This window comes from Cygnus atratus, chromosome 15 (assembly GCF_013377495.2).
Source record: "Cygnus atratus isolate AKBS03 ecotype Queensland, Australia chromosome 15, CAtr_DNAZoo_HiC_assembly, whole genome shotgun sequence".
NCBI lineage: Eukaryota > Metazoa > Chordata > Aves > Anseriformes > Anatidae > Cygnus > Cygnus atratus.
Genome location: NC_066376.1, coordinates 13,634,209 through 13,657,196, shown reverse-complemented (window position 1 = coordinate 13,657,196; position 22,988 = coordinate 13,634,209). Strand labels below are relative to the sequence as shown.

Sequence of the window (22,988 nt, the reverse complement as noted above, 5' to 3'; positions counted from 1 at the left end):
CAAAAACCAAACGAATGAAAAAACAAAACAAAACAAAAAACACACAAAAACACTAGCTCCTTTTCAACAACTATTTCTAAGACAGAACAGCTTTCTCCAGTGGAAGATGAGATAATCAAAAGTGTCCACACTGATAGCTGGCTGACTGTGACTTGATCCAGAGTACATTTAATCAGTCCGATACACCTCAGAAATCTGCAAGGCCTTTTGCCAGTACTGGTCACATTATTCTGAATTTCCGGATTTGCTCCTGAATGCTGTTGTCCAGGGCCTCCTACTCCAGCTAGGTTGTGTTTTCTCTGCCTCCATCATTGCAGGGTTTTATATCAGTCCCTCCACACAGCAGCACCAGCAGACCTGCAGGCTTTCTCAGAACTGGGCAGGTAAAGCAAGCAGAAATTCTGGATGTGACTGCTTGAGGCTGACATTTCTGAAGAAGCTTTTGCTGCAAGCCATCCTGCCTCTGCTAGACAACACTGAGGATTTCCTTTTCCAGAGTTCGCAACTTGGCACCTTCCAACAACCTACATTCACTTTGAAAGAGACACAAAACGCTAAGAAAGAAAAGAATGCTGAATCCCTTTCCTGAGCAAAAACATCAACTTTGACCTGAGAGAGGGCCCCAAAATCCTTCATATGTACACACACGCGTTGCCATGCACACAAATCCCATTCTGAGCTGGCTGCATCTCCATCACGCCGTGCAGTCGTGTAAACATGCTTACTCAAACACAGCTCCTGAACCTGTCCTGACATTCATGCTTTGCATGACCAGTACATAGAAACCCTGGCAGTCTTGGCACCAATGCTGTTCCAAGCAATGTTGAGAAGCTTTCCATTTTACCTCAGTAGGAACAGAAACGGGCCTTTCATTCTGGACAACTTATTGGTAAGTGTTTGTTCAGGTTGTGACTTCTTTCTTATTGCTCCCAAAACACAAAATGGGGAACAACACAAGGTAATTTGTTACTTTGCTTCTGCACGCTCCGTGTTCTTTTCATGTAACAGCAGCATTTATATGAAAGCTTTCGACTGTCCAGAGGAGGATCATCTGCTGCATCAAGTCTGTGAAATAATTACACTCCCTTTTTCCAGTGAAAGAAAAATGAATGTTCACTGAAGCTAAACAGCACTATTTTAACCTGTACAAAAATAGTGACCACAGCCCTCGCTCTGTGATTTGTATTCTACAATCATCTTTAATCATACTAGGAAAAAAAAAAAAGCTAATGTTATTTTGCAACATGATGCATTTTTATATGAAAAAACATTGCTATTTTCTGATCTGCAATAGATTTAAAACTATTATCACTTTCTTCAGTAAATGAAATATGCCAGTAAGTAAATAACCACTTGAATTAGTTCCTCCGCCCATGTATTTTGCCCAAGTGTTACAGTTTGTATATTTGCCGCTCTCCCTCCAATGGGACGTATTGATTCCTCCAAAAAGCTCAGACAGCTCTTGAAGACTACGAAGTCGTAATGGACTCTCTCAGGGAGCTGCCTGGCTCACCAAAAAGGCTGTTTACAGCAACACCTTTGATACTAAGAAAAGGCACCCTTTGGCAGGGTGCAGTTATCCACACCAAGGTCTGACTCTCGCCTCTAAGGTGAAGTCTTCATCCTGCAGTTCCCACCTAGACCCAGAACGTGCTCACTGGCAGAGTGGGGTATAGGCACTGCAAGATATGTGTCTCAAGGGTGAAGAATACAAACAGCTGCTAGCATAAAGTAACACAGCCTTGCATAGCTGCCATGAAACTCTGTCATCTCAAGGGCACAATCTGATGTATTGCAATGAGGATAAAGATAAAAATATAAAGGCATGCATCTCGTTCCATTCCCTAAAATAAGTGTCTTGGCCAAGGAACAGAAATTTGCAGGTTGCCAATAGCAATGTTCATGTTTTCAGAGTACAATATGCATGATCTTCACGCAAAGCTGAAAAATTACCCAAGTATTTCCAGTGGCTCAATAGCATGTGTTCACCATGGGCTAGGACAGGTGTCTACAGAGCTCCAGTACCCTGCTGGGCCAGATCCTTAGCTGAGCAAACTGACAAAACACTACTGTATGTGGGAAAAGGGGAAGATAGCTGGAAATTTGCCTAATAATTTCTTAAAATAAGGAACGATACCTGTTTCTATTAATACAGGAGGGAACGCAATCTACATATAGATACACACACGTGCATAAATGCTAATGCAACCATTAACATCTTATACATGCAACGTACTTACAAGCTGCGCCACATACAGCTATATCCCAATGGCTGCTTCGTGTTGAAATACACAGTGCAAAAATATGAATTATTGTACTTCAAACCAGCGAGGCCTCCCCCCCCACCTCTTCCCCATCCAAATTCATGCGCTATGCATTTCAACACTTTGCTACCTCAGCCAGGAGCTCTGAATCTGGAGGTTTTTACAGGCCTCATACCTGAACCCTTGTATGGCTCGCCAGATACTGCGAGTACACTGCCTCCTTTCCTGAGTGCTCCTTAGTTTCAGACTTAGCATCAGCGCTTCTGTGCTGATGGTGGTGGGATTTCTGGTCATGGTGGCCATCCCTTTTCCTGGTTTCTGAGTCAAACAAGACGTGGGTTAGCCTCTCCAGATAGTGCTCCAGCTCTTCCTGGGTGTGCTCCAGTTGTTTGCCAACATTACTGGGAAAAAAGGAAGAGGATGGTGGAGGGCTTTTGCTTTCCCTCTCCTTCTTGGCCTCCTCCAAATGCGGATTCTGCCTCATTAGAAGAAGCACGATGATAAGCAAGATCAGGCACAGGTACACAACCCAGACTTCTTCCATCTTGGTGGTGGGATATGCAGGGGCTAGTGCCTGTGGATGTACTCAAAGGGAGAAAGACAGATGTGCCGAACACAGCAGATGGTCACTCCTTTAAAGTTTTCAGTAACCACAGAAAAGAACTGCTGCCGGTAATCAAAGCACTGTGGTAATTTAATGTCGAAGTTTTCTAAAGCAGCGTGGCTCACAAACTTTCCTTCAGTTCTAAATATGAAAGCAGCACAGTGAACAGCAAAAAACTTTTAAGCAAAGCAAGTAAAGCAACTTTGTGCTTGGAGTAAAATAGCTTCAGCAGAAAGATCTGTCACTGCTCCGTATGATCTTATAGCAGTACTTCTCCTTGTTTTTGTTAAGAAACTGCAGGTCAGATGGTTATCACTCTTCAGAAATCTTTCCTTCTTTTATAGTGTTTGAATTCTTGTCTTTCTTGAAATGGTAAGGTTTTCTTCCTTCTAATTCAAAGAAAAAATAAGGTAGGATTGTAGTTTTTTTTTCCTCCCCTCAGTAAGATAATAGAATATTTTATCCTTTGGGGGTCATTAGATGCTGGTTCCACAGTCTACCCCCAGCACTCTTCAAAAAACTTGTCGGAAGGAACTATCAGTCACTCAAGTTATAGATTCGGTGGGACTAGTTTTGTTGGCTTCCTTCTGTCTTCGCTGGCGTTGGGAGAGGGAGTCTCAGGACTGGGATGATTTCAGCTGAACTTTGTGGCGATTTCTTGGACAGCCTTTGTAGGCTGCTCCCAGTGACTCGGCCCACCAGAGGCAGGGTCTGTATGGAACGGGATTGCATTTCCTAACCTTTGCTGAGGGATCTTTTTACAGATGGGGATGCCAAGCCTAAAAGGAGCAGAGATCACGCCCAGATTTCTGCTGCCTTGGTGTGTCAACATTCTTGGTCTCAACCTGCTGCAGAAACACCACTACAATTTGTTCCCAAAAGTGAGACCTTTCCTTTGCTTTGGTAAGGAGAACGAATGGTCTGAGAAAAATGACAGCATCTTGTCACCCCATGATCTCACTGATCGCACTGCTGTACTTTACGCTCCCATTTTGCCTCATCTTTAAAATTTTTCCTGAGGACCATGCTGGAGGATCTTGTAAGCGGTTTGCTGGCCACAAGCCTGGGCCTGGAACTGCTGCACTACGGGACCGTCACACCACGGTTAGGTGGGCAGTCTCCAAAGAGCTACGGTAGGCGCCACAACTGCAGCCACCCCTTTCACACTGATCTCAAGTGCACGGCATAAAGCTGCAGAGAGGGATGCAGAAAGACAGGCAATCAGAACTAAGCCACATTTTCTACCAAAACTGAGCTACATTTTCTTAAACTGGGAAAACTGGAACAGAAAATTCCAAGCAGATAAGGACTTCTCCTTTCTCCCCCATCGCTGTACACTGTTAATGCCTTAGGGCATGGACCATGTCTCTAGCCACATGCATTACAGACCTGGCACCGCTGTAGTAAGACATGTCACGAAAACCATAAATGTCACTGAAATCCTTCAGAAAGCAATGCTAAAAAGAGGAGACATTTTATTTTTAAATGTCATTAAGACTGTGTTATGACTTCTCTGAAGGGGAATGAATAGACAGAGCAGCAACAGCATCTCTTAACTTCTAATAATGTTGTTTGTTTCCTTTCAAATTAATCAAATGATAATGCAACAGGGATGCGTCAAACATTACAAAGCTTACACAGCCTACCTGCGGAACTGACCCAGCTGACTTCTGGTCTTACACTCAAGTGCACAGGTCAAGCATGGCACTCAGGGCTATGAAGGGCTTTCATCAACATTTGCCTTCTGAGTCCTCCAACAAAGGAGCACTGCAAAACGAATATGGGTTGGCTTTGCAAGTCAGCATTATGTGAAGACCTCTGAAGAACCACAGCAGCCTCACACATATTAGAATGCATTTTTTTTTTCTGCTCTCTTTGGAGATAAACTGTCTGGGTTAATTTACACCAAACGTCTATCTCACTAGTATTTCTATTCTAACAGCAAATGCCTAAAGAAAAGTAGAACAAGGCTATTGTGTAAGAATGCTTCCCAGAATACTCCTGCAGCCTTACACAGCACAGGAATTTATAATATTTTATCAGCTCTAGCCTTACATGGAAAAAGGAGAAAAATAACTATTTCCCAGACATATTCTGCACAGCCAGCTACGTAAGGAAACAGTTGTAGTTCCAAGGTCGTACACAGGATGCTGCTTAATCTTAGAAAATGCAATGAGAACACTAAAAGTTTGAAAACTATTCAGCTTTTGTATATTTAATCCTGGAAATCCAGAAAATACTGTATAGTGATGTTCCACAGAGTCAAAATAAGAGCAGTGCTTTGTAGCAGGTAAAACAATCAGCTAATCTATTGGTTTCCACTTTTATTTAAGTCTTCTCTCCATATTTCTACTCATTGGAAAAGTTACTCATGTTCAGTTTCTTGTTATGCCTAGGCAGTCAATATGTAACATATTTAAAAGAAAAAAGTATCACAATGCAAGTGGCTGCATCAGAGTTTAATGATTTTATTTTTTTTAGCCAGCATCAGTTTTTTGAGGTGTTTCTCAGCAAATGTTTTCCACCATCTTTCAGTTGCTCTCAGCACACCTTGGAATCTGCCTACACTTCTATTTCTTGCTTCTCATGCAGGATGACTGACTGGACTATAAAAAGGAAGGAAAGCACTGCATGCTAGGGACACCTGATACCATGTTTCCTTTTTAAGAACTTCTGTTCCTTCAGCTTTTTTAGGCTGGTGGTGAAGATTTTCTTCATGAACACAGGAGACTGGTTCATTAGCTGAAGCAGTCTCAAGACACTGGAGACATACATTCAACTGTCCATAAAGCAAAAATTTAATACACATCAAATGCAAGAGAACCTCTGGGCTCTCACAGTTCATTTCACTGCCACCCAAGGTTCAGCATACAGCTGATTTATCCTCTGAGTCACTGCTGTTTGTAACTGGGCTACTTACAAAGTAAAGTTGGTGGGTTTTTTTTTTGTTTGTTTGTTTTTAAAGAACCGATTGTTCATCCTTCCTAAGTGACAAGAGCATGATTTCAGAAACAAAAATCTTTCCCTGTCTGGCAACAACAGCCCTAACATCCCTAAGCTGGATTAAATCAGCATTTACAGTTCTCTTTTAAGTCAACACCTGTCAATTAAACAGATGAATGAGCAAGGATGATTCTCACTCATGTTCCTCCAAGATCCTGAACTTTTGTGCTCTGTAGATGGCAGCGATTATCTATACATACTGCCCTGTGTTTCCTCAATACCAGGAGCTGCATTCACACAGGTGTTACGTGGAAGCACTCAGATATCCAGTGCGCTTACACTGCCTTTTCTCCTTTTTCCTCACAGAAGCTGGATCTTCATTACAGAGCACTCCCTTTTGTACAAATTGCTTCCTCATCTGCTATAAAAGGTCTGCTTTATTCAAAAGCAACAGGAGAATGGGAAAATCTCCCAGTATAAAAGACGTTCTTAGGTTAATGTCAATTCTGCAGGAAGGAAACCAATTCCTTCCAGAGGCACCTTTGTAAAGGTGCCTTTCTACACTGTGAGAATAGAGGACTGCAGTGTAGAATTGAGGCTTGGGGTCCATGCATAGTTGGCGGATCCGTTTTGTCTAAAGGCACTCTGAAAGAGAATCTTTTCCTCAGGAAATACATAGATTCTTGCAAAACATTTTCTACTGCACAGCATCCTTTTCAAGTTTATGGGAGATCTGGCACAGTTTTCTACCCACAGTTTTAATCTAAGATACTTTCTTAGAAGAAATTAAAGCGAAACTCTTCTTGGGAAGTTGTGAATCTGAATGAGCCGGTATTAAGTGTCCCGGGTGACTCTGAAGGGGATCCTGCTGAATCTTGGCTTTTCCTACACACTCCAGAGCGCTTCCTGATGACCTGGCAGTTCTTGTTGCGGATGCTTTCATTCACTTCCATGATCCTGGCAGATTTTGCAGCTTAAAGAGGGGAGAAAATAGCGGCAAGTTATGTTTAGTCATCTAATACAGTGAGCTCCCACTCTTCAGAGCTACGTGGAGGGCAGGAGTGAAGTCCTTTCCTCTTCATTTCCCCCTGCATGCCAACTGTTCCTACCTGCTTGCATGAGCTTCAGCTGTTTGCACCGCTCCTCCTCCATCTTCTTCCTGTAGTCTCCAAAAAGGGTTCTCATGACTTGACGCTTCTTCACCAGTGGAGCCTTGTCATTGCGCAGTGTCTTGATTGCACGGAGAGCCTCCTCGGCTGAAGCAGTGCAAAGGAGAAACAACCCACAGTTTAAGACACTTCACAGGGTCTCCCCTGCAGCACTGTTCCTGCCTGCCAACCCCTCCCACAGGGGATCTCTCGTTCACTTGAATGCTCACCTTGCTTTGGAGTGGATTTCTGTGTCTTCAGGCCAAGCTCCAGTTGCTCCACACACCAGTCCACCTCCTTCCACAGCTGGTCGTCTGACTGCTATACAACATGGAACAGAATGTGCATGAGGAAACAAACCATGCAAAAATCAGCAGCAGTTGCTACACACACACCAAAAAATCTGCATAAAGGCAGGACTACCCGGAATTTCTGGTTCTGGTGATTACTTTATAGGCTTCAATACATTTTCCCTATTCCCTACATTTTCAGTGGGTAAACTTAAAGCACTGGACAAATGTTTTGTTGCAACTCCTTGCCTTTGTTTGATGGATTTAATACCTGGCTGCCATTCAGATGACAGTTTTCCGCAAAGCTGGCCAGGCCCTTTCACACGAAAGAAGCTGTCAATTCAACTTATGGATGGGAGGAATAAGCATGAACAAAACAAAACAACAATAAAAACTACCCAAGAACCTGCCTGAAATCAAAGGGTAAGTAATGGACAAAATAAGAAGCTGAGTCTTGGTGCCTCAGCTCCTTTGTGCTTGCTCAACCAGAACTGCATGAAGACTAGGGAGCTGAAGACCATGAAGATGGAAGGAGCCAAGTCCTATCACATAAAGCCTGCTAGCTAACTGAACAGCGAAAGGGAGAGAAACAGGGCTGCACCCAAGGTCTGAAGCAATTGTTAACTGTTCTGTACACATAAATGCAAAAGCCCTCATGCTATCTCCTTCTTTTCCTTACAACAATCTCCTTCCAACGGACGGGAAGGGCTTTACATCATCTTCAAATCTTTCTACCTTTCTGATACTCAGCATTGTTTACTGGTAAGGTTGTTGGTAAGCAATACTTTGGATGGAAAGCTTCAGTCTAGAATATTAACAAAAGCAACTCTTTTGTAATTTTGTATGTCAGTATAGCCCAGCTGGCATCGTTTGTTAATTGTCTGTTAACTACACTGAGGCTGAAAAGAAAAATCAAATGGAGACCTGGACCTTAGCAGAACATTAGGAAATCTCAGGATGTGTTTAGATCATAAGATCTTAATGGTGTGTTTACACATAACTTGCAACTTCAGTTGATTTCTGGGCCATGCCTCACAGTGGGAACCTTCCTGAAGTTCCATGAAGGTCCATACTGGGACCTGCCATAGCCTTGTCTACACCAGCTAGCAACTTTCCTGTTTGCGTTACGTAATTCGTGACAGCTGGCAATGTGGAAGCTGGGGGTACAGTGCCTGCTTTAACACCCACAGACACCAGCTTGGCACTAACTGAGGACAATTACCTGCAAGATTTTAATGTTTTGTTTTAAAGAAAATGTGGCACTCAGGTTCCCAGGATTAGCTAGCACAAGTCTAAACACCAAATGTTTCAGCACAGGTCTGAAACAAAGGAACACTGCATTCCTTGGCACTGACTGGGTTCTTAACTGACTAGCATGGGAAATCAGCTGCTCCAAGCAAGCAGTAATTGTTGTCTTTCATATTTCATGTCGTGTCAATATACTGATTGTTAAACTACGCACAGACACTAAGTTTCTCTTTTACTGAAGGCTTTATAAATGATGGGATCTTATCCATGTTTAAATACCTGCAAAGTCTCATCCTGGTGGGATGCATCTTTATTCTGGCATCCATTAGCTTCTGTCTTCGTCTTCCTGATGACCTCAGTTTCTTCTGTCTCCTTTTTACTGACAGAAGGTTTTTGTTTCTTCTTCTTTTTCTTCTTCTGTGTAGCTCCATCTGATGTTGATTTCTCCATCACTGTTTTATCTCCAGGAGCACTCTCTGGTTTGGGGATCTTTAATGTGGGGTGGCTTTTGTCCTCTTTGGGTGGACTACCTGCAGTTTGAGCCAACTCAGGCTTCTGCAAGGCTGTAACCTGCAGCACCTCTGCTGATTCAGTAGGCAATGCACTACCCAGCACTTCATGATCTGCCGTACCCTCTGCATGTTGGCTTGCTGGAACTAATGGGACCGGAGGACAGTCTTCATCTGGGATGGCAAAGTTGAAGGCAAATTTGGGTTCATGCCCAGAGGCAACAAAACGCAGAGCTCCACTCCAGTTCTCCTGCTCAGTGGCTCTCACATTGGTTTGTATCTGCTCAGCACCACCAACACCAGGGACTGCTTCCAAAGGTGCACCAGTTGCTTCTGGGTCTGTCTCAGGAAGTGTAAAATCAAATCGGAAGTTGTTGTCAGATGACATGGACCACTTTGGTTTTGCCTCAGAGATTTGGTCAGACTGTTTCCCGTATGCCACACCATCCGAAGCCTGTCCACTGCCTTGTTGTACTTCCACATCACCAGTTTTTGTGTCTAGAGAAGAAAAAGAATGTTACTATCAATATACCTGTTTACTAGTACGGGGATGCCACTGCTACTGCAACTCCCTCTGTACAAGTACTGCCACAGAGAGGCGATCCAACCACAAGCTGCAGAAAAGAACCAAATTTCACCCTCCCCTGAAGGGACTGTTCGAGCTCACCTGCTTTCTCCATGCTTTTCCAGCCCTCAGCTATCTTGAGACGCTAAACCCCAAACACGCAGTCCATCACTTCTCGCTCCTTCACAAAAGCAGTCCCACGGAAGCGCAGGACCTTGGGCATGTGCTGCGTCTCTTCTGCTGCACACAAGAAAAAGATCGAGAGAAACAACAAAGAGGTTATAGTGCGCCTTAAAAAACATCCTGTGAGACACTGCTGGCTGGGTCTCCTCTGAACACGTTCTGTGTTCGTATCACCTCTAACTAACTCGTGACAGGCATTCAAGTGAAAGGAAGCTCCAAGTGCTTCTAGAAGCTAAAACAGTACCATGAAATGTCCTTAAAGGAAGAAAAAAAGGAACTTAACTACTTATTATACTTTTGAGGAATCTTAAAGTGCAGCACTACTAACAGCATCGAGGTTACCAAGTGCTTAACATCCATTCCCCCAAAGCAACTGAGAAATCCAAGAACATGGATTCTCTGGAAAACTGGGAAAGATCTGACTGAATAGTGAGTACACCCAAGAAAGGAATCTTTCTTGACTCTCATACAACCCACCCATACCACAACAGTAATATTAGTTCTTTGTGTTAGATCCAATTCTCTACAAAGCATAGCTCTTCCCTGCCAGTGGGCCCCAAAGACCTCAGTTTGGGAACTTTGTATGTGCATTGTCTTCCAGTGCTTGTCTAACACATTTCAAGCCACAAAAAGTTTGATGTACAAGACCAGTACTTTGGAATGGGCACACACAAAAACATCCTCTTTGCTGCAGTGCTTCTCCAGGACTCTCAAAACGAGGGATACCTTACAGGCAGATTGCAGATCTAATGCTGAGAGTGCCATGGTAGGAAGGGACTAAGAACACTGCGCGTACAAGGCAGAAACACCCCAACAGGGCTGGGCCCACCCAAAAAAGTAAGACATACATTCACAGCACCAACGTGTCAGGGCCCTGAGCACACATGCCTCCTACATCAAAGACTTTTGCTGGCTGAATTCAAGGACTGTTTACCAATAAGAGCTGTTACAAAGGAAAAAATAAAAAAAGCTTCAAGGGAAGCTCTCTCCTCACTCACTTGTGAGCTATTTTAAGCTGAAGATCTCATGCTTGGCCTGCCTGAGCTACGTTGCAGCACTGCTGCAGCCACACACCTCATTGATCCAGACCTTGACCCTGGTCCACACCTAAATTCCTGGCTAAAGTTTGGATCTACCCCATCACCACAGACTTGTCTGGCAATCCAGACTCTAGGCAAAGCACGGTTACCTTCAGCAGTCCTGCTTTGCTCTCGTCTGTCAGGTGCTGTGCGAATGGGCCCCCTTCTGGCCAAGTCCCTGCCTCTGCCTGCCCTGTCACTGTGCTTGGCTCCTAGAAACCTTCCCTGCTGCTCCTTGACACGAGGTACCAAGCACTAGATACTGGTGTAACAAAGCAGTCTGCTGCTCAAGCATGGTGAGTGGGCACATTTAATTACCTCGGATCCACCAGCAAACACTCAGCAAGGCGTCTTGCAAAGGGTAACCACACCTCTCCCCTAGTCATTGGTAGAAGCAAGATCTGTAACTTCATATATTAACAAGTTGGACTGACTGGATAAAACTGTGCTCTCCTGAAAAGCATTTTATATGATGTTATCTTTAAAGTAACTTCTCCTTCAAACAACAACAATAAGGGCCAAGCTTCACAAAAATAAACCTGGTGTTTAAGGGCCAGACATACTAATACAGCATTTCTTTAAGACTGAAAAACAGAAGTAGAACTGGAGAAGAACCAACCGGCAATCAATTACACAGTAAATCATAGAATCATTGAATGGCTGGGGTTGGAAGGGGTCTTAAAGATCACTTAACTCCAACCCCCTGCCATGGGCAGGGATGCCACCCACTAGATCAGGTTGGCCACGGCCCCATCCAGCCTGGCCTCGAACACCTCCAGGGATGGGGCATCCACAGCTGCTCTTGGCAACCTCTTCAGTGCCTCACTATCCTTACAGTGGAGAACTTCCTCCTAATGTTTAGTCTAAAACTATTATGCAAGAAACAATACAGAAAACAGGGAGAATCGAAGTCACAGGAATAAAATAAAAAGCTGTTTACATCAGATAGTTCTTAAAGTTCATTGCTGTTTCTTGGTTTGTATTTAGAACAAATCCCATGTAACACGAGCACAGGCAACAGACTGGAGAGACGGAATACAAAAAATATCTGTCTCTGCTAATTCAGGACCAAGGCTGGAATTTAGCTGTGGATGGTGGGAGAGGCACCTACCTCCTGTTGGAGTCGGGCTGAGGCACAGCAGATGTGTCCGCAAAATGCACCGCTCCAGCTCATCCTGCAAGCTGCCCCTGGGGACGGGGGGAAGGCGCAGTGTTTCAAATCAGCACAAATCTCTCACCTGCAAAATGGATGCTAAAACTATTTCCTGAAGTCTGTGTGAGAGGTCGGACTAGCAGGTAAAAAAGCAACACACGTTTTCTGGCTTTACGCTCCAGGCGTGTTGTGTAACGGCTCAACTGATGCCATAAACCAACAGGGTGCTGCAATGTGCCCCGTTCGGAAGGCAGCAAATACAAAAACCTGAGCCAACAAACCCTGCCGAGCAGCAAAGCATCCAGCCAGGCCTTGCAACCGGTTTTCTTTCTCTCTCTCTCCCCCTCCCTTCCCCTTTCTCTCTTCCTTTCCCTCGCTTTTTGGCACCCTTTCGCTCTCTTCCCCGTACCACAAGAATAACGAGGCGACCGAGAAAAACGAAGGAAACTCCCGGGCGGCCCCAAGCGCCAGGCGAGCCCTTCCCAGCACCCCGCAGGAGCCGTGCGGGGCTCCCCACGCGACCCGAACCCGGCTCCGGCTCCGCCGGCCCGCCCCGGGTTAGGCCCAGCCCCGCCGCGGCCCCCGACCCCCTCGCAGCGGCCCGGGCCCGGCCGGGGGGCAGCGGCCGCTGCTCGGGGCCCACGCGGGCCTCACCTCGTCCCGGCCCGGCCTCGCCTCGCCCCGGCCCGGCCTCCCCTCGCCGTCCCCGCCCCGCGGCCCGCCCGCCGCCAGGCCCCGGCGCCTCCGTTCCGCCTCGCCCCTCAGCCCCAGGCGCCCAGAGGCGGCGCGTACAGGCAGCGTCCGGTTCCGCGTCCGCTTTAGGTTTCCTTTTATTTAATTTTGTTAAAAAAAAAAAAAAAAAGAATTATACACCTTGTTTCACATTCGGTTCTCCCCCCCCCCCCCCCCCGAGGATTCTTCCCACAGCAGACGGAAGCTCCCCCGCTGAGATGCACGACGCACATCGCGCCCACGGCGCGGGTGTTCGACAGCTCCGTGCTTCAGTCCTGGAGGTTTTCCTTGCTGCTGACACCAGCAGCTGATGTTAGAAATTCCCCAAGGCTGCCAGTCATCCCAGCAAGGCTCAAAAGTGCCCCGAAAGCACTTCCCACTTATAACGGTTATAAAAAGGTACTGGAAAAATCTGCACGCTTCTGTCAACCCTCACCAGACTTCCGTCTTGCCTCACAACCTCCGTGCTTGCTAAGGCTTCGCCCCTGTCTAAGCACCCCTCTCTACAAAAAACATCTGTTTGGTGGTTGGAGGCTCGTCAGGGGCTAAGACTCGTCACAAGGTTTGAAAACAGCATCAGTCTTGGCACAGAAGCGTCCAAGTGTCAGGAAAAGAACTGACAGTCAAGTACTGAAGAAGATAATAATGAGCACAGGAATAATGAGCTATCAGCAACTGCCTTGAAATGCCAAAAATGCTCTGCAATTTTCTTCCCTTATGAGCCATAGGATTATCTCCCTCAGACCCCAGGCTGGACTGAGGGCATGTGAGCCCCTCACTAATAGCCTGGATGCATCACCTAAAGCAAAAGTGTCCTCTCTGCGGCCTGAGGAACGCACCAACCCATCAGATGATGCAAGGGCTCTGTTAGGCATGGCTGGGTGCAGATCCTGCAGGACCCATCTAGCCAGCACAAAGGGTTGGAAGGAACATTGTTTTCTGTGGCAGGATGCTGTCCATGGCTCCAGCCGAAACCACATGCTGTGGACTCAATGCCCATGCAGGGAAAAGGCACAAAGGACCAGCAATGCCTTGTTTTCCTGGGTTTGATCTCTGCCCTGAGGATTCAGCCCACACTGATGGACAGCCCTACAACAGCACCGAGTCAGTGAGCTGCGGCAGCCTTGCTCCAGAAGACGCACAATACAGGATCAGTGCCAGTGAATCAGAATGTGGTCCTCAGCTTCTGCTGAGGCAACAGCAACCTTCTGACATGAAGAGCTGTGAGCTCAGCTGGTTGGCACTGATGGCCAGCCAGCTGCAGCTGCCCAGGAGCAAGGCAAACAGCGTGGAGAGGCATGGACATGGCTTGAGCCTGCCTTGGGTACAGGCAGGTTAGTGTGTGCTGTATAAAACAGTGCAAAGGCTGGGACAGCTTCACACCACTGTAAGATGGCGATAGGAGCACCTCTGTCTGGGGACTCCACACAGGACAGCTGTGCAGTCCTTCAGGTCACTCCAGGGACCAACAATCCCTCCTGACACAGACCTGCCTGCTCTCCCCACTCCACCAGCTGAGCACCAACAAATTTGTTGCAGGCATGGCTGTAACTGGAAGCAGTGGTTGTGCTGGAAAACACAGCTCTTTGGTATGAGGCTCCTTTAGGGGAGTTGCAGGAAGGAAGGAAGGAAAAAAAAAAAAAAGAAGAGAAGTGGGGGGGTGGTTACCAAAGCTGCTAATCACAGTGCCAGGGAGCCTCGGGAGGGCACCAGGACAGCCCAGCATCACATGCCTAACACATCCTGTCTCCAGACTTCCTCGCCCGCGATGTACGTGGCTTGCACATACAGGCTGTCATTCAGCATCAGGAAATCTGCACCAGATAGGAGAGAAAGGAAGCAGCTGTCAGAGAAACAGAGGGAGGGCAACTGGGGCAGCCGAAGCTAGCTGGAAAGAGCTGGGCTCTAGGGCTGTCTGTGTGTGGAACGTTCTTCCCACCCCAAACACGGTGGCAGGACAGCAGTGGAGCACCGTCCTTGCTCTGCTCCCTGTTCATCTGAGATGTGGGGGCCTCTCCAAAGGGCTTGTGAAGCACCACCCCCACCAAGAGAAAAAAATACTAGAGCAAAACTCCACAGCAAATCCTGGGCAGAGTGGGTCTCCCCAGATCCCCCACTGAAGTGGTAGATAAAGCCCGCATTCGCAGCAGCCCCTGCTTTGCTCCAGCACAGACGAGCCCTCATACCACTGTCCCCATACCAATACCTGCATCAGAGTCGTAATCCAGGGTCCCCTTTTTGTGCTCAATCCCCAGGAGCTGGGCAGGATGCAGAGATGCCGCCTCCAATGCAGTCTCTACTGAGCACCCTTGGGGTAAGAAGGGGGAGGCATTAGGGCAGCAAACAGCCCCACCACCAGAGCAGCCCCAAACTTGTGGCTACGGCAACTGGTAGCATGTCAGGGACCCATCTGGATAACCAAACCCATGCACAAGCCCCAGTGTATTTGCCAGCACCATGATCTTTGTCCCCTCCTATCACAATAGGGCACTAATATCTGGTCTTACTCCCTCTCCCCTAAACAGGAGGAGCTGGAATGCCCTTGTCACGTAAGCATGGGGCTAGGGAGGGGAAAAGATCCCTAGGTGAGACAGCAGGAAGAGGGGAACTACCTAGGGTATGGGGAGGAGATCATTCACTTTTAGTCCCTTTGTTAGGAAAGAGCAGGACAGTTCACCTTAGTGCCACAGGTTAAAATGAAACCTCCCCTCATAAAGGTACTCATCTCTGAGGAGAGTGTCACTGATGCCAACCCTTCTCCTCACGTCTCAGACAAAAGGGGACGTTCCCTGGCTGAGCGCACAGTTGCCAAGAGCAAGACCTCTTCCCAAGCCGACACAAGAAGTAACAGCTTGTGGGCAAGGCTCACTTACCTGTGGCTTCTAGGAAGTGTCGCACACACGCGTCCATGGTTGCTACGCTACCGCTCAGGGTCTTCGTGCCTGGGAAAGGAACAGGACAGCACTGAGCAGGACCCCAAAGGGTAGAAATCCTTGGTCACAAGGAGCAAGTTGAAGGTCTCTCAGCCATTGCTGCTGAGTGACAGAACGAGGTGAGAGTGTGTGTGCTGACAGTGCGGAGGGAGTTACTAGGATGTCACCCTGCAGCCCCACGTCAGGCCAGCTGGACTAGATGAAACCCCAGCTCACAACACAGGCACCTGCTACCAAAGACAGAGGAAGGGAACTGACAAAGGAACAACCCTTCCTTAGAATATCTTCCCAGTCTCTAACTGCTAGCAAATTAGGGAACTTACTTAGCAAGAAGTGGTGGTGTTACAGAAAATACAAAAAGACAACAAATATCCACGAGATTTTTCTGTCCTTTCTGACCCCGCTACAATTTCTAGCATCCATACCACTGGACAAGAATGAATTGAAAGGTTCTGCAGAGAGCTAAAAATCTTCAGATTCCTCCTCACTCCAGTAAGACGGGGCATTTCCCATCTTCACAAGGTGCCTCATTCTCCCCAAGGCGAAGTCATGGCAGAGCCACTAACTGATCAGGCAACAAAACCCAAGAAGGTGGCAGAAGTGCTGCCTTACACTGACAAGCACTGGGAGGTGTGCTGAGTTCTCCAGGAATGGGCACGAGCGGCAGTGCTGTGCCAAGCTCTTTTGCAAAAGGCACTTACCTGCAATGTAGGTGTTCAGCCCATCGATCTCCACCACCTGCTGGCCCAGGGTGTGCCGACCTGGTGCCAGCCCCATGCCAGCGATAGCGTCCGTCACCAGCACCAGGCCTGAGGAAGGCAAGCAAACACGCTGCGGTAGCTTTGTGGCCAGTCCTACTGCAGCCCCGAGCACCGCGCCACGCGGACCCTCCTGGAGAGGGACCAAGATGCCTCTAGCCACCTGCAGCTGAGGCAAGTGGGCTAGTGGATCACGTCACGTGGCAATGGCTTCCTTCAGGCAGCAAGAGCAGCACTCGTGGGAGACAGCACTGCGGATGTTGGTGACACCAGGCTGGTGACTCTGCGTGGGCCTGGTATGGCTTTACCTGTGGGGTGGGCTCGGTGGGCGATTCGCAGGGCAGCAGGGTTGGTGTGGATGCCATCAGAGATCATGCCATAGAAGACCCTCCGCCCAGCAGGAATCTTGTCACTCGTCAGCAGACCCACGATCCCAGGGTCACGATGGTGGAACTGCCCAAGGAGAGAGAGGAAAAACCGTTGAATGTCAACAGGCCTTGTGGGCTGAGACCCCTCCTGCCAGGGGATGCAGCTGCTACCTCTATCAAACCCTGCCTGGCAGCGTTCAGTGAAACCCCATTGCAAGGCCTGGTATGAAACACGCGGATGAGAATAAGCATTCATGGGCAGCAAGAGAGAAAGCACCAAAAGCAATGCCAGCACAGGGCAAACGCCCTTGACTACTCACCGGCAACATGGCATTGAAGAGGTGCGTGATGAAGGTAGCACCATGCTGCACAGCCTCCTCAGCCTGGGAAAGATTTGCCACCGAGTGACCTGGGAACAGAGACCACTGTACGATTCTTCTGCCCACCTCTCCATTTATTTCCCCAGAGGGAATTCCAGGAGTAAAGATGCATCGTCGCTAGGGCTCTGCTCTGATGCTCCAACCTGTGGTTGGGTCTGAGATGCCAGCCTCCTCGCAGAGGTGTCTGACTACGAGCACGGGAGCCTCTGGCAGTGGGTGTTTCACGTGAACAGGTTCGCTGCTCACAACAGTCACCAACACTGCCTCGCTCCCAGAGGCATCGCAGAGAGCTGCCTGCTGGCTGGGCTAGAGGCCCTAGGCCGTGCCTTCTGGCTGTCTACAGGTATCTCAAGGCTTTATGCGGAGAGGTGTCAAAGGAGTAGGGAAACAGCGGGCGCTTTCCAAGAAAGAAAGAATATATCAATAACACACAACTCAGGAACAGGTGTTTACCCTAGTACAGGCAGCATATCTAATGTGAACAAATCTCTCTGCAAACAAATTCTGTCTTTCTGTGATTCTTCTCATTACATGCCTGTGAGATGCTCTGTACAAATACCCTTCTCAATTAAGGTTCAATTTCACCCCTCAAAAACTTATAAAAATGCAGTAGGGGGAGAGCCCTTCAGCACTTCCAGTTGAAAAACCGATTTACCAAGACTCAACAGCAACCTCTGGAAAACAATTTTACCTGTCAAATAAGGCCTAAAGCAGCTGAACTTCAGAGTTTGAACCTTTCTACGTAGTCAGCCTTGAATTATATCTTTATTAACTGAAGGCTTAAAAAAAAAAAAAAAGGAAGACTGCTCTTATTTCCTGTTTTTACAGCACCAGTGCACTTGTGCAAAACTGCAAGTGCTCTTCAATCGACGACATTTGGCCCTTGCCATACAAAGGGCAACAGATTTACAGCAACAACCTAGGTCCCTGTTTGTGATGCATCTGTCTCTTCCATACAGGTCAGGGAAGAGGTGACAAAAAGAAATGCCACCTGGCCCAGTCACATGGAGACACCACCAGAGACGCTACTGCCCCAGGCTGCCCGCGGCACAGACACAACGAGCCTCCCCTGAGCCTCCTCCCCAGCCCTTACCGAGCGAGACACAGATGCCCCGCTTGGTGAGCTCCCGGATCACCTCGCTGCTCCTCTTTATCTCCGGGGCCAGGGTGACTATCCGGACACAGTCCAGGGACCCGTAGGTGGCAAGCAGGTCCTGGAAGGCACCTGCCTCGAAGGTGCGGATGCAGTGCTCTGGGTGTGCCCCCTTCTTCTCCTTGCTGATGAACGGTCCTTCCAGGTGGGCCCCTGCTCAAACGGAAACAGAGTCACAACTCTTACTCACCCCACCAAGGGCTAAGAAACCTGCTCTGTCCACCCTGCTTGGGCCAAGCTCTTGCCATTCTCCAACAGCAAAACACAGTTCAGGTAACTACGAGATCAGTACGACAAAAGACGCAGCACTGGAAGCGGCCAAGCCCCACAGCCCCATTGCCACCGCTCTGCTGAAACCAAAAGGGTGGGTGGCAGAGGGCACAGAAAGGCTGGGGACAGGTTGAGGGAGAGAGCAGGCCTGTGCCCACCTGTGTATCCCTCCCACCAAGAGAGCTCCAGCTCCCATTTGTGCCTTCCTACAGCGGCTTCTTTCCTCTTAACAGGGGAAAAGATACTCTCCTAGAGTAGCACCAGGGAGGACAGCGAGCGGCAAGACCACTTACCCAGAATACCTGCTCCATGGGCTCCACCATTTCTTACATTGATCTGAGGGAGAACCTACAGAAATGGGTTTGTCAGACACAGACACGGTACGCCTGCCAGGCAAAGCAACCCAAACCCCGGGTCCCCACAGAGCTGGGCTATCAGGGACGAAAGGCAAACAGCCCACAAGTTGAAAGCAAGCTGCAAGCCCCACTGCGAAAGGCAGCTAGCTACCTGCTGGCCTGGAAAATGTCGCTGCCTCACTGGTCTAACGGTTAAGGGCAAGAAATCTGGGGCTGGAGTCCAACTCCTTATGCCCACAGCTTTCCCACCATGGCAGCTGTCTCGGTCACTGAAGAAGCTCTGCAATGTCATCATCCCCAGCCCTCTCTGCTCCCGGTACCAGCCTCAGCCCTCAGCTCTTTATCACCCTAAGGATGAGAGGGGGAGAAAGTCACTCACCTGGTGGTACACAGATGGAGGAGAAGTCACCAAAGTGGGACAGAAGGAGGTCACTCCATGGGAGAGTATTTTCTGACTGACCAGGTCAATCCCTGATTTGAAGTCATCTGTAGCCATGGAGAAGTCCACCCCAAAGCCTCCTGCACCACGAACAAAACAAAGATGAAGCTGCAGCCCCCTCAGTGGAAAGGCAGCCTCGCCGCCCGGATCCTCCCCTCTAGTGGGGGCCCAGACTCATGAACACCCAGCTTCCCCACCCAAAACCACTTTTTTTTTTTTTTGTGTGTGTGACCAAAACAAATTGTTTGTGACCTGAGCAAGCCACTCAGTTCGTATGGCATGAACTGGAAGCAAAGAGCTCCACCAGCACTCGTCCTGCCCTACATTCCCAAGGTTCTGCTAGTGCAAATCCAGCCAACACCATCCTACTGGAGTGCTTTTCCCTACAGAATCAGTGTGTTGCAAGAAGCACCAACTTTTTATTTTGATGAACGGCAAAATCTGAGTATTTCCCATTAAAGATAGGATCTAGCTTCTGACATGTTCTAGCAGAGAACAAAGCTCTCAGCACCCAGGAGAGAGCCACTGCAGGTAAGGTTTGATCCCTTGAGAAGTCCTGCTCCATCCTCCACACGTCCTTGGTAGTGTAAGGTAGGCAAACTACCAGCACAGGGACTACTGATGAAAGGGAGGTCGGGAGGAAAGCCGGGCTGAAAATCTGCATATCCAAAGTGGATCAGTTGTACATCAGCAGCAACCATGGGCAAAACCGTACTTTATCATTATCTCAGTGACTCCCATCTCCCTCAAGTAGCTGGTGCTTGGTTGCAGGCAGCGCACGTACAGCTTTGAAGAGCAGGGGAAACTAGTAGTCAAAACTACAGGTTTGAAGAGCAGGGACAGACAAGCCTGGGGCCCACCGTCTTCCTTGCGCACGCACGTGGCTTCGCCTTACCATTGATCTGCACATCGATGAAACCTGGGGCGATGATGCTGCCCTTGCAGTCCAGCTGGATGTCGGCAGAGCCCTTCTCGTCGAAGAAGAGTTTCTCCGGGTTGAGGATCTTCCCCTCCCGCACCCACAGGTCCTCCCTGCGGGGAGGGTCACACTCGCACACCGCTCCTCCCCGGGCAGCCCCGCACCGCCCGCAGCCCACCCAGCCACAGCAGACCCGGCACCACAACGCGGGGGGACCACGGGGGTCCGCGGGAGCGCAGACCCTGGCAGCGCCTTCCCCTGCAGGTTCTCAGTGGCCGCTGCGGGGGCTGCTCTTCCAGCAGCGACATGAGCGGCAGCCCTCTGCCCGGTCTCTGGTTAAATCTGACAGGAACGTGATGTTCCTGGATCGTGGTGGCTCAGCAAGCTGCCCACGCACTGACCGAGGGGGGCTGGGAAGAGAGACCAGAGGAGAGCGGAGCGCGACGGGGGCTGTAGGAGACGCGTGGCTCCTTCCCTTCAGAGGAACGGGGCTGCGAGGAGGCTGAGGAGCCCGGGGCCGGGCCCGGGGGGGCGCCAGGTCCCGCTCAGCCCCCAGGCTCCCCGCAGGTGCCCCCGCGGCGGCGGGGCCCACTCACCGCTGCAGCCGGCGGTCCCGCAGGATGCGGCAGTTGGTGAACTGGGCGATGGGCGCGTCCGACACGGATTTGTTGGACGGCATCGTCGGGCCGGTGGCAGCCGACCTGCAACGGGGGCAGCCCTGAGGACAGGGACAGCGGCGGGGATCCCGGGCGGGGGGTCCCGGGACAGCGGCCACGGGGACGGGGACCGGGCAGCCGGGGCGGGGCGACACGGGGGGGCTGCCCCGGCCTCCTCCCGGCCCGCCCCGGCGGACAGCCCAGCCCAGCCCAGCCCAGCCCCGGGGCTCCGTCCCGGTGCTCGGCCCCGTCCCCAGGCCCCGGTGCCGCCGTTACCTCAGCTGGAGCCGCGCCGCCGCTGGGCTGTGCTCAGCCCGGCCCGGCCCTGCGGGCCCGCATGGCGCCAGGGGGGCGCGGGGCCGCCACGGAGCGCCCGGCCACGGCGGCGGACACCGGGGGGGCACCGCCAGCCGCCCGTCACGTGACCCCGCTCCGGTGCCGAACGGGAGCGCCCCGCCCCGCCCCGCCCCGTGACCGGCACCCGGGGAGCCGCCATCACGGGAAGGGCGCGGCCGCGGGCGCCATCTTGGGGAGGTCGCCGCCTCCCGCGGGGGCGGGCGGAGGGAACGGGAGGGGGGCGAGGGGCGCCCCACGGGCGGGGCGCGGCCCCCCAGCCCCTGAGAGGGCTCCCCCGTCCGGGCCCGGGGCGGGAGGGCGGTGACCGGACCCTCATCCGGGCTCGCTCCCCGCATGCTTTAAAGGCCAGAAATGAAGTCGGTCTCGCATCGCTCTTGCCCGTGGGGCCGCAAAACCGAAATAAATCCACTTCAGGCAGCTGAGTGGGAAAAGAGCCCCAAAACAGTGAAAAAATAGCCCCAGCACTGAGCTCGGTGAGAGACTGGGCAAAGGCAGAGGGGCGCTGAAGCCAGGCCGCAGCCGTTTCTCCGCAGCCCGAGGTGCTCTGGGCACACACCGCGGCCCCGGGGCCCCCTGCCCGGTGCTGGGGTACGTCCATCTCCGCCTGCAGCCTGTGCTCGTCAGTGCTCGGCGCTGCGGGGGACGTGTCCCGGGGGGGCAGCGAAGCCCCCTCCCCACACACAGGGTGCAGGCACCGTGCTGAGGGAGACCCCGCTGCCGTCCTGCCACCCCGCAACCCGCTGCAGCCCCCTCAGACAACATCCCCCCCACCAGGCTGTTCTTCACAGCTCTCGCGCTTGCAGCTGGATGTCTCCATGGATTTGCTCTCTGGGTCTGTTTTAATCACACTAATCAGTAAATGAAAATGAATGAGCGACGTTCCATATCCTCTGAAGGGGCTGGCAGCGCCACGTGATGGCGTTTCACCCCGGTGTGTAACAGCACCGATGAAACGCTCTTGGAAAGGTCTACCGAACCCCAGTGGGAAGGGACACGTTTCCTGAGGACATCCGTCTTATCCAGGGAAATTCCAACTGCAACAAGCTCAAATAAGCTGGAGCGAGGAACCAGGAGGAGCTGCGGTACGCACACACCTCCCTTCACTCATCATGCAGATACCAGTTTTTACTCATCGCAGCCATCTCCTCATTACCTTGTTCTTAACATTCTACACACAGATTATATTCAGATTAGAAATGTCTGGGGTAGTATCTTTTCCATTGAGTTTATACCAATACATTTAGATCTCAATGCAGAAGATGGTCTAGAGAAACATCCCTAAAGAACCAGTGCTCAGCTCAAGGACAGATTAGAGTAAGCCCAAGCTACCTTTACCTTCACAAACTCATGGAGCTACCAGTACTTGGCATCGTCCAGTCGAGGATCTTGCAGCCCACAGTGAGCCATGATGTGGCTCTTGCACTGCTGTTGTCATCATTGCCGGGACAGTCCTGTCACATGCTGGCAGGTCTCGGTGCTGTCTGTACTCCACAGCATCGCTGAGCTAGTGGCTGGCATACACTGATGCCTTTGAGGAAATGTTGTACTTGTTGTTGTACAAAAAAGTACTTTTTTGTCTAGCAAAGTTCACTGGCCTGGGAGGTCAGATGAGAGGAATTAGTGGTTCCTAATGGCTTTTAAGTCTGTGAATTGTCAATAAGTAACTTTGGATATAATAGCT

General features: G+C 50.1%; 2 protein-coding genes across 10 annotated transcripts; both read right to left on the bottom strand.

The window, feature by feature from the left end:
• Positions 1-5,316: 5,316 nt before the first annotated feature.
• Positions 5,317-12,738, bottom strand: C15H8orf33 (chromosome 15 C8orf33 homolog). 9 transcript variants are annotated; one of them, XM_035548690.2, is made up of 7 exons: positions 12,641-12,738; positions 11,945-12,071; positions 9,674-9,811; positions 8,777-9,504; positions 7,190-7,280; positions 6,921-7,067; positions 5,317-6,784 (listed from the first exon to the last, which is right to left on the bottom strand). In XM_035548690.2, exons 3-7 carry the CDS (start codon positions 9,684-9,686, stop codon positions 6,588-6,590), a joined length of 1,176 nt encoding a protein of 391 aa, XP_035404583.1. In that variant the 5' UTR covers positions 9,687-9,811; positions 11,945-12,071; positions 12,641-12,738; the 3' UTR covers positions 5,317-6,587. The 9 variants fall into 9 exon arrangements, with proteins under 9 accessions (XP_035404583.1, XP_035404588.1, XP_035404586.1 ...); XM_035548695.2 differs by having other exon boundaries at positions 9,674-9,808; XM_035548693.2 differs by having other exon boundaries at positions 11,945-12,021; positions 12,641-12,686.
• A 1,526-nt stretch (positions 12,739-14,264) lies between these two features.
• AMDHD2 (amidohydrolase domain containing 2) lies at positions 14,265-21,387 on the bottom strand. The gene is made up of 12 exons (XM_035548687.1): positions 21,227-21,387; positions 20,891-20,995; positions 20,271-20,407; positions 19,316-19,455; positions 18,874-18,928; positions 18,251-18,463; positions 17,098-17,186; positions 16,718-16,862; positions 16,353-16,460; positions 15,592-15,660; positions 14,925-15,026; positions 14,265-14,532 (listed from the first exon to the last, which is right to left on the bottom strand). Exons 2-12 carry the CDS (start codon positions 20,971-20,973, stop codon positions 14,444-14,446), a joined length of 1,230 nt encoding a protein of 409 aa, XP_035404580.1. The 5' UTR covers positions 20,974-20,995; positions 21,227-21,387; the 3' UTR covers positions 14,265-14,443.
• Positions 21,388-22,988: the final 1,601 nt, after the last annotated feature.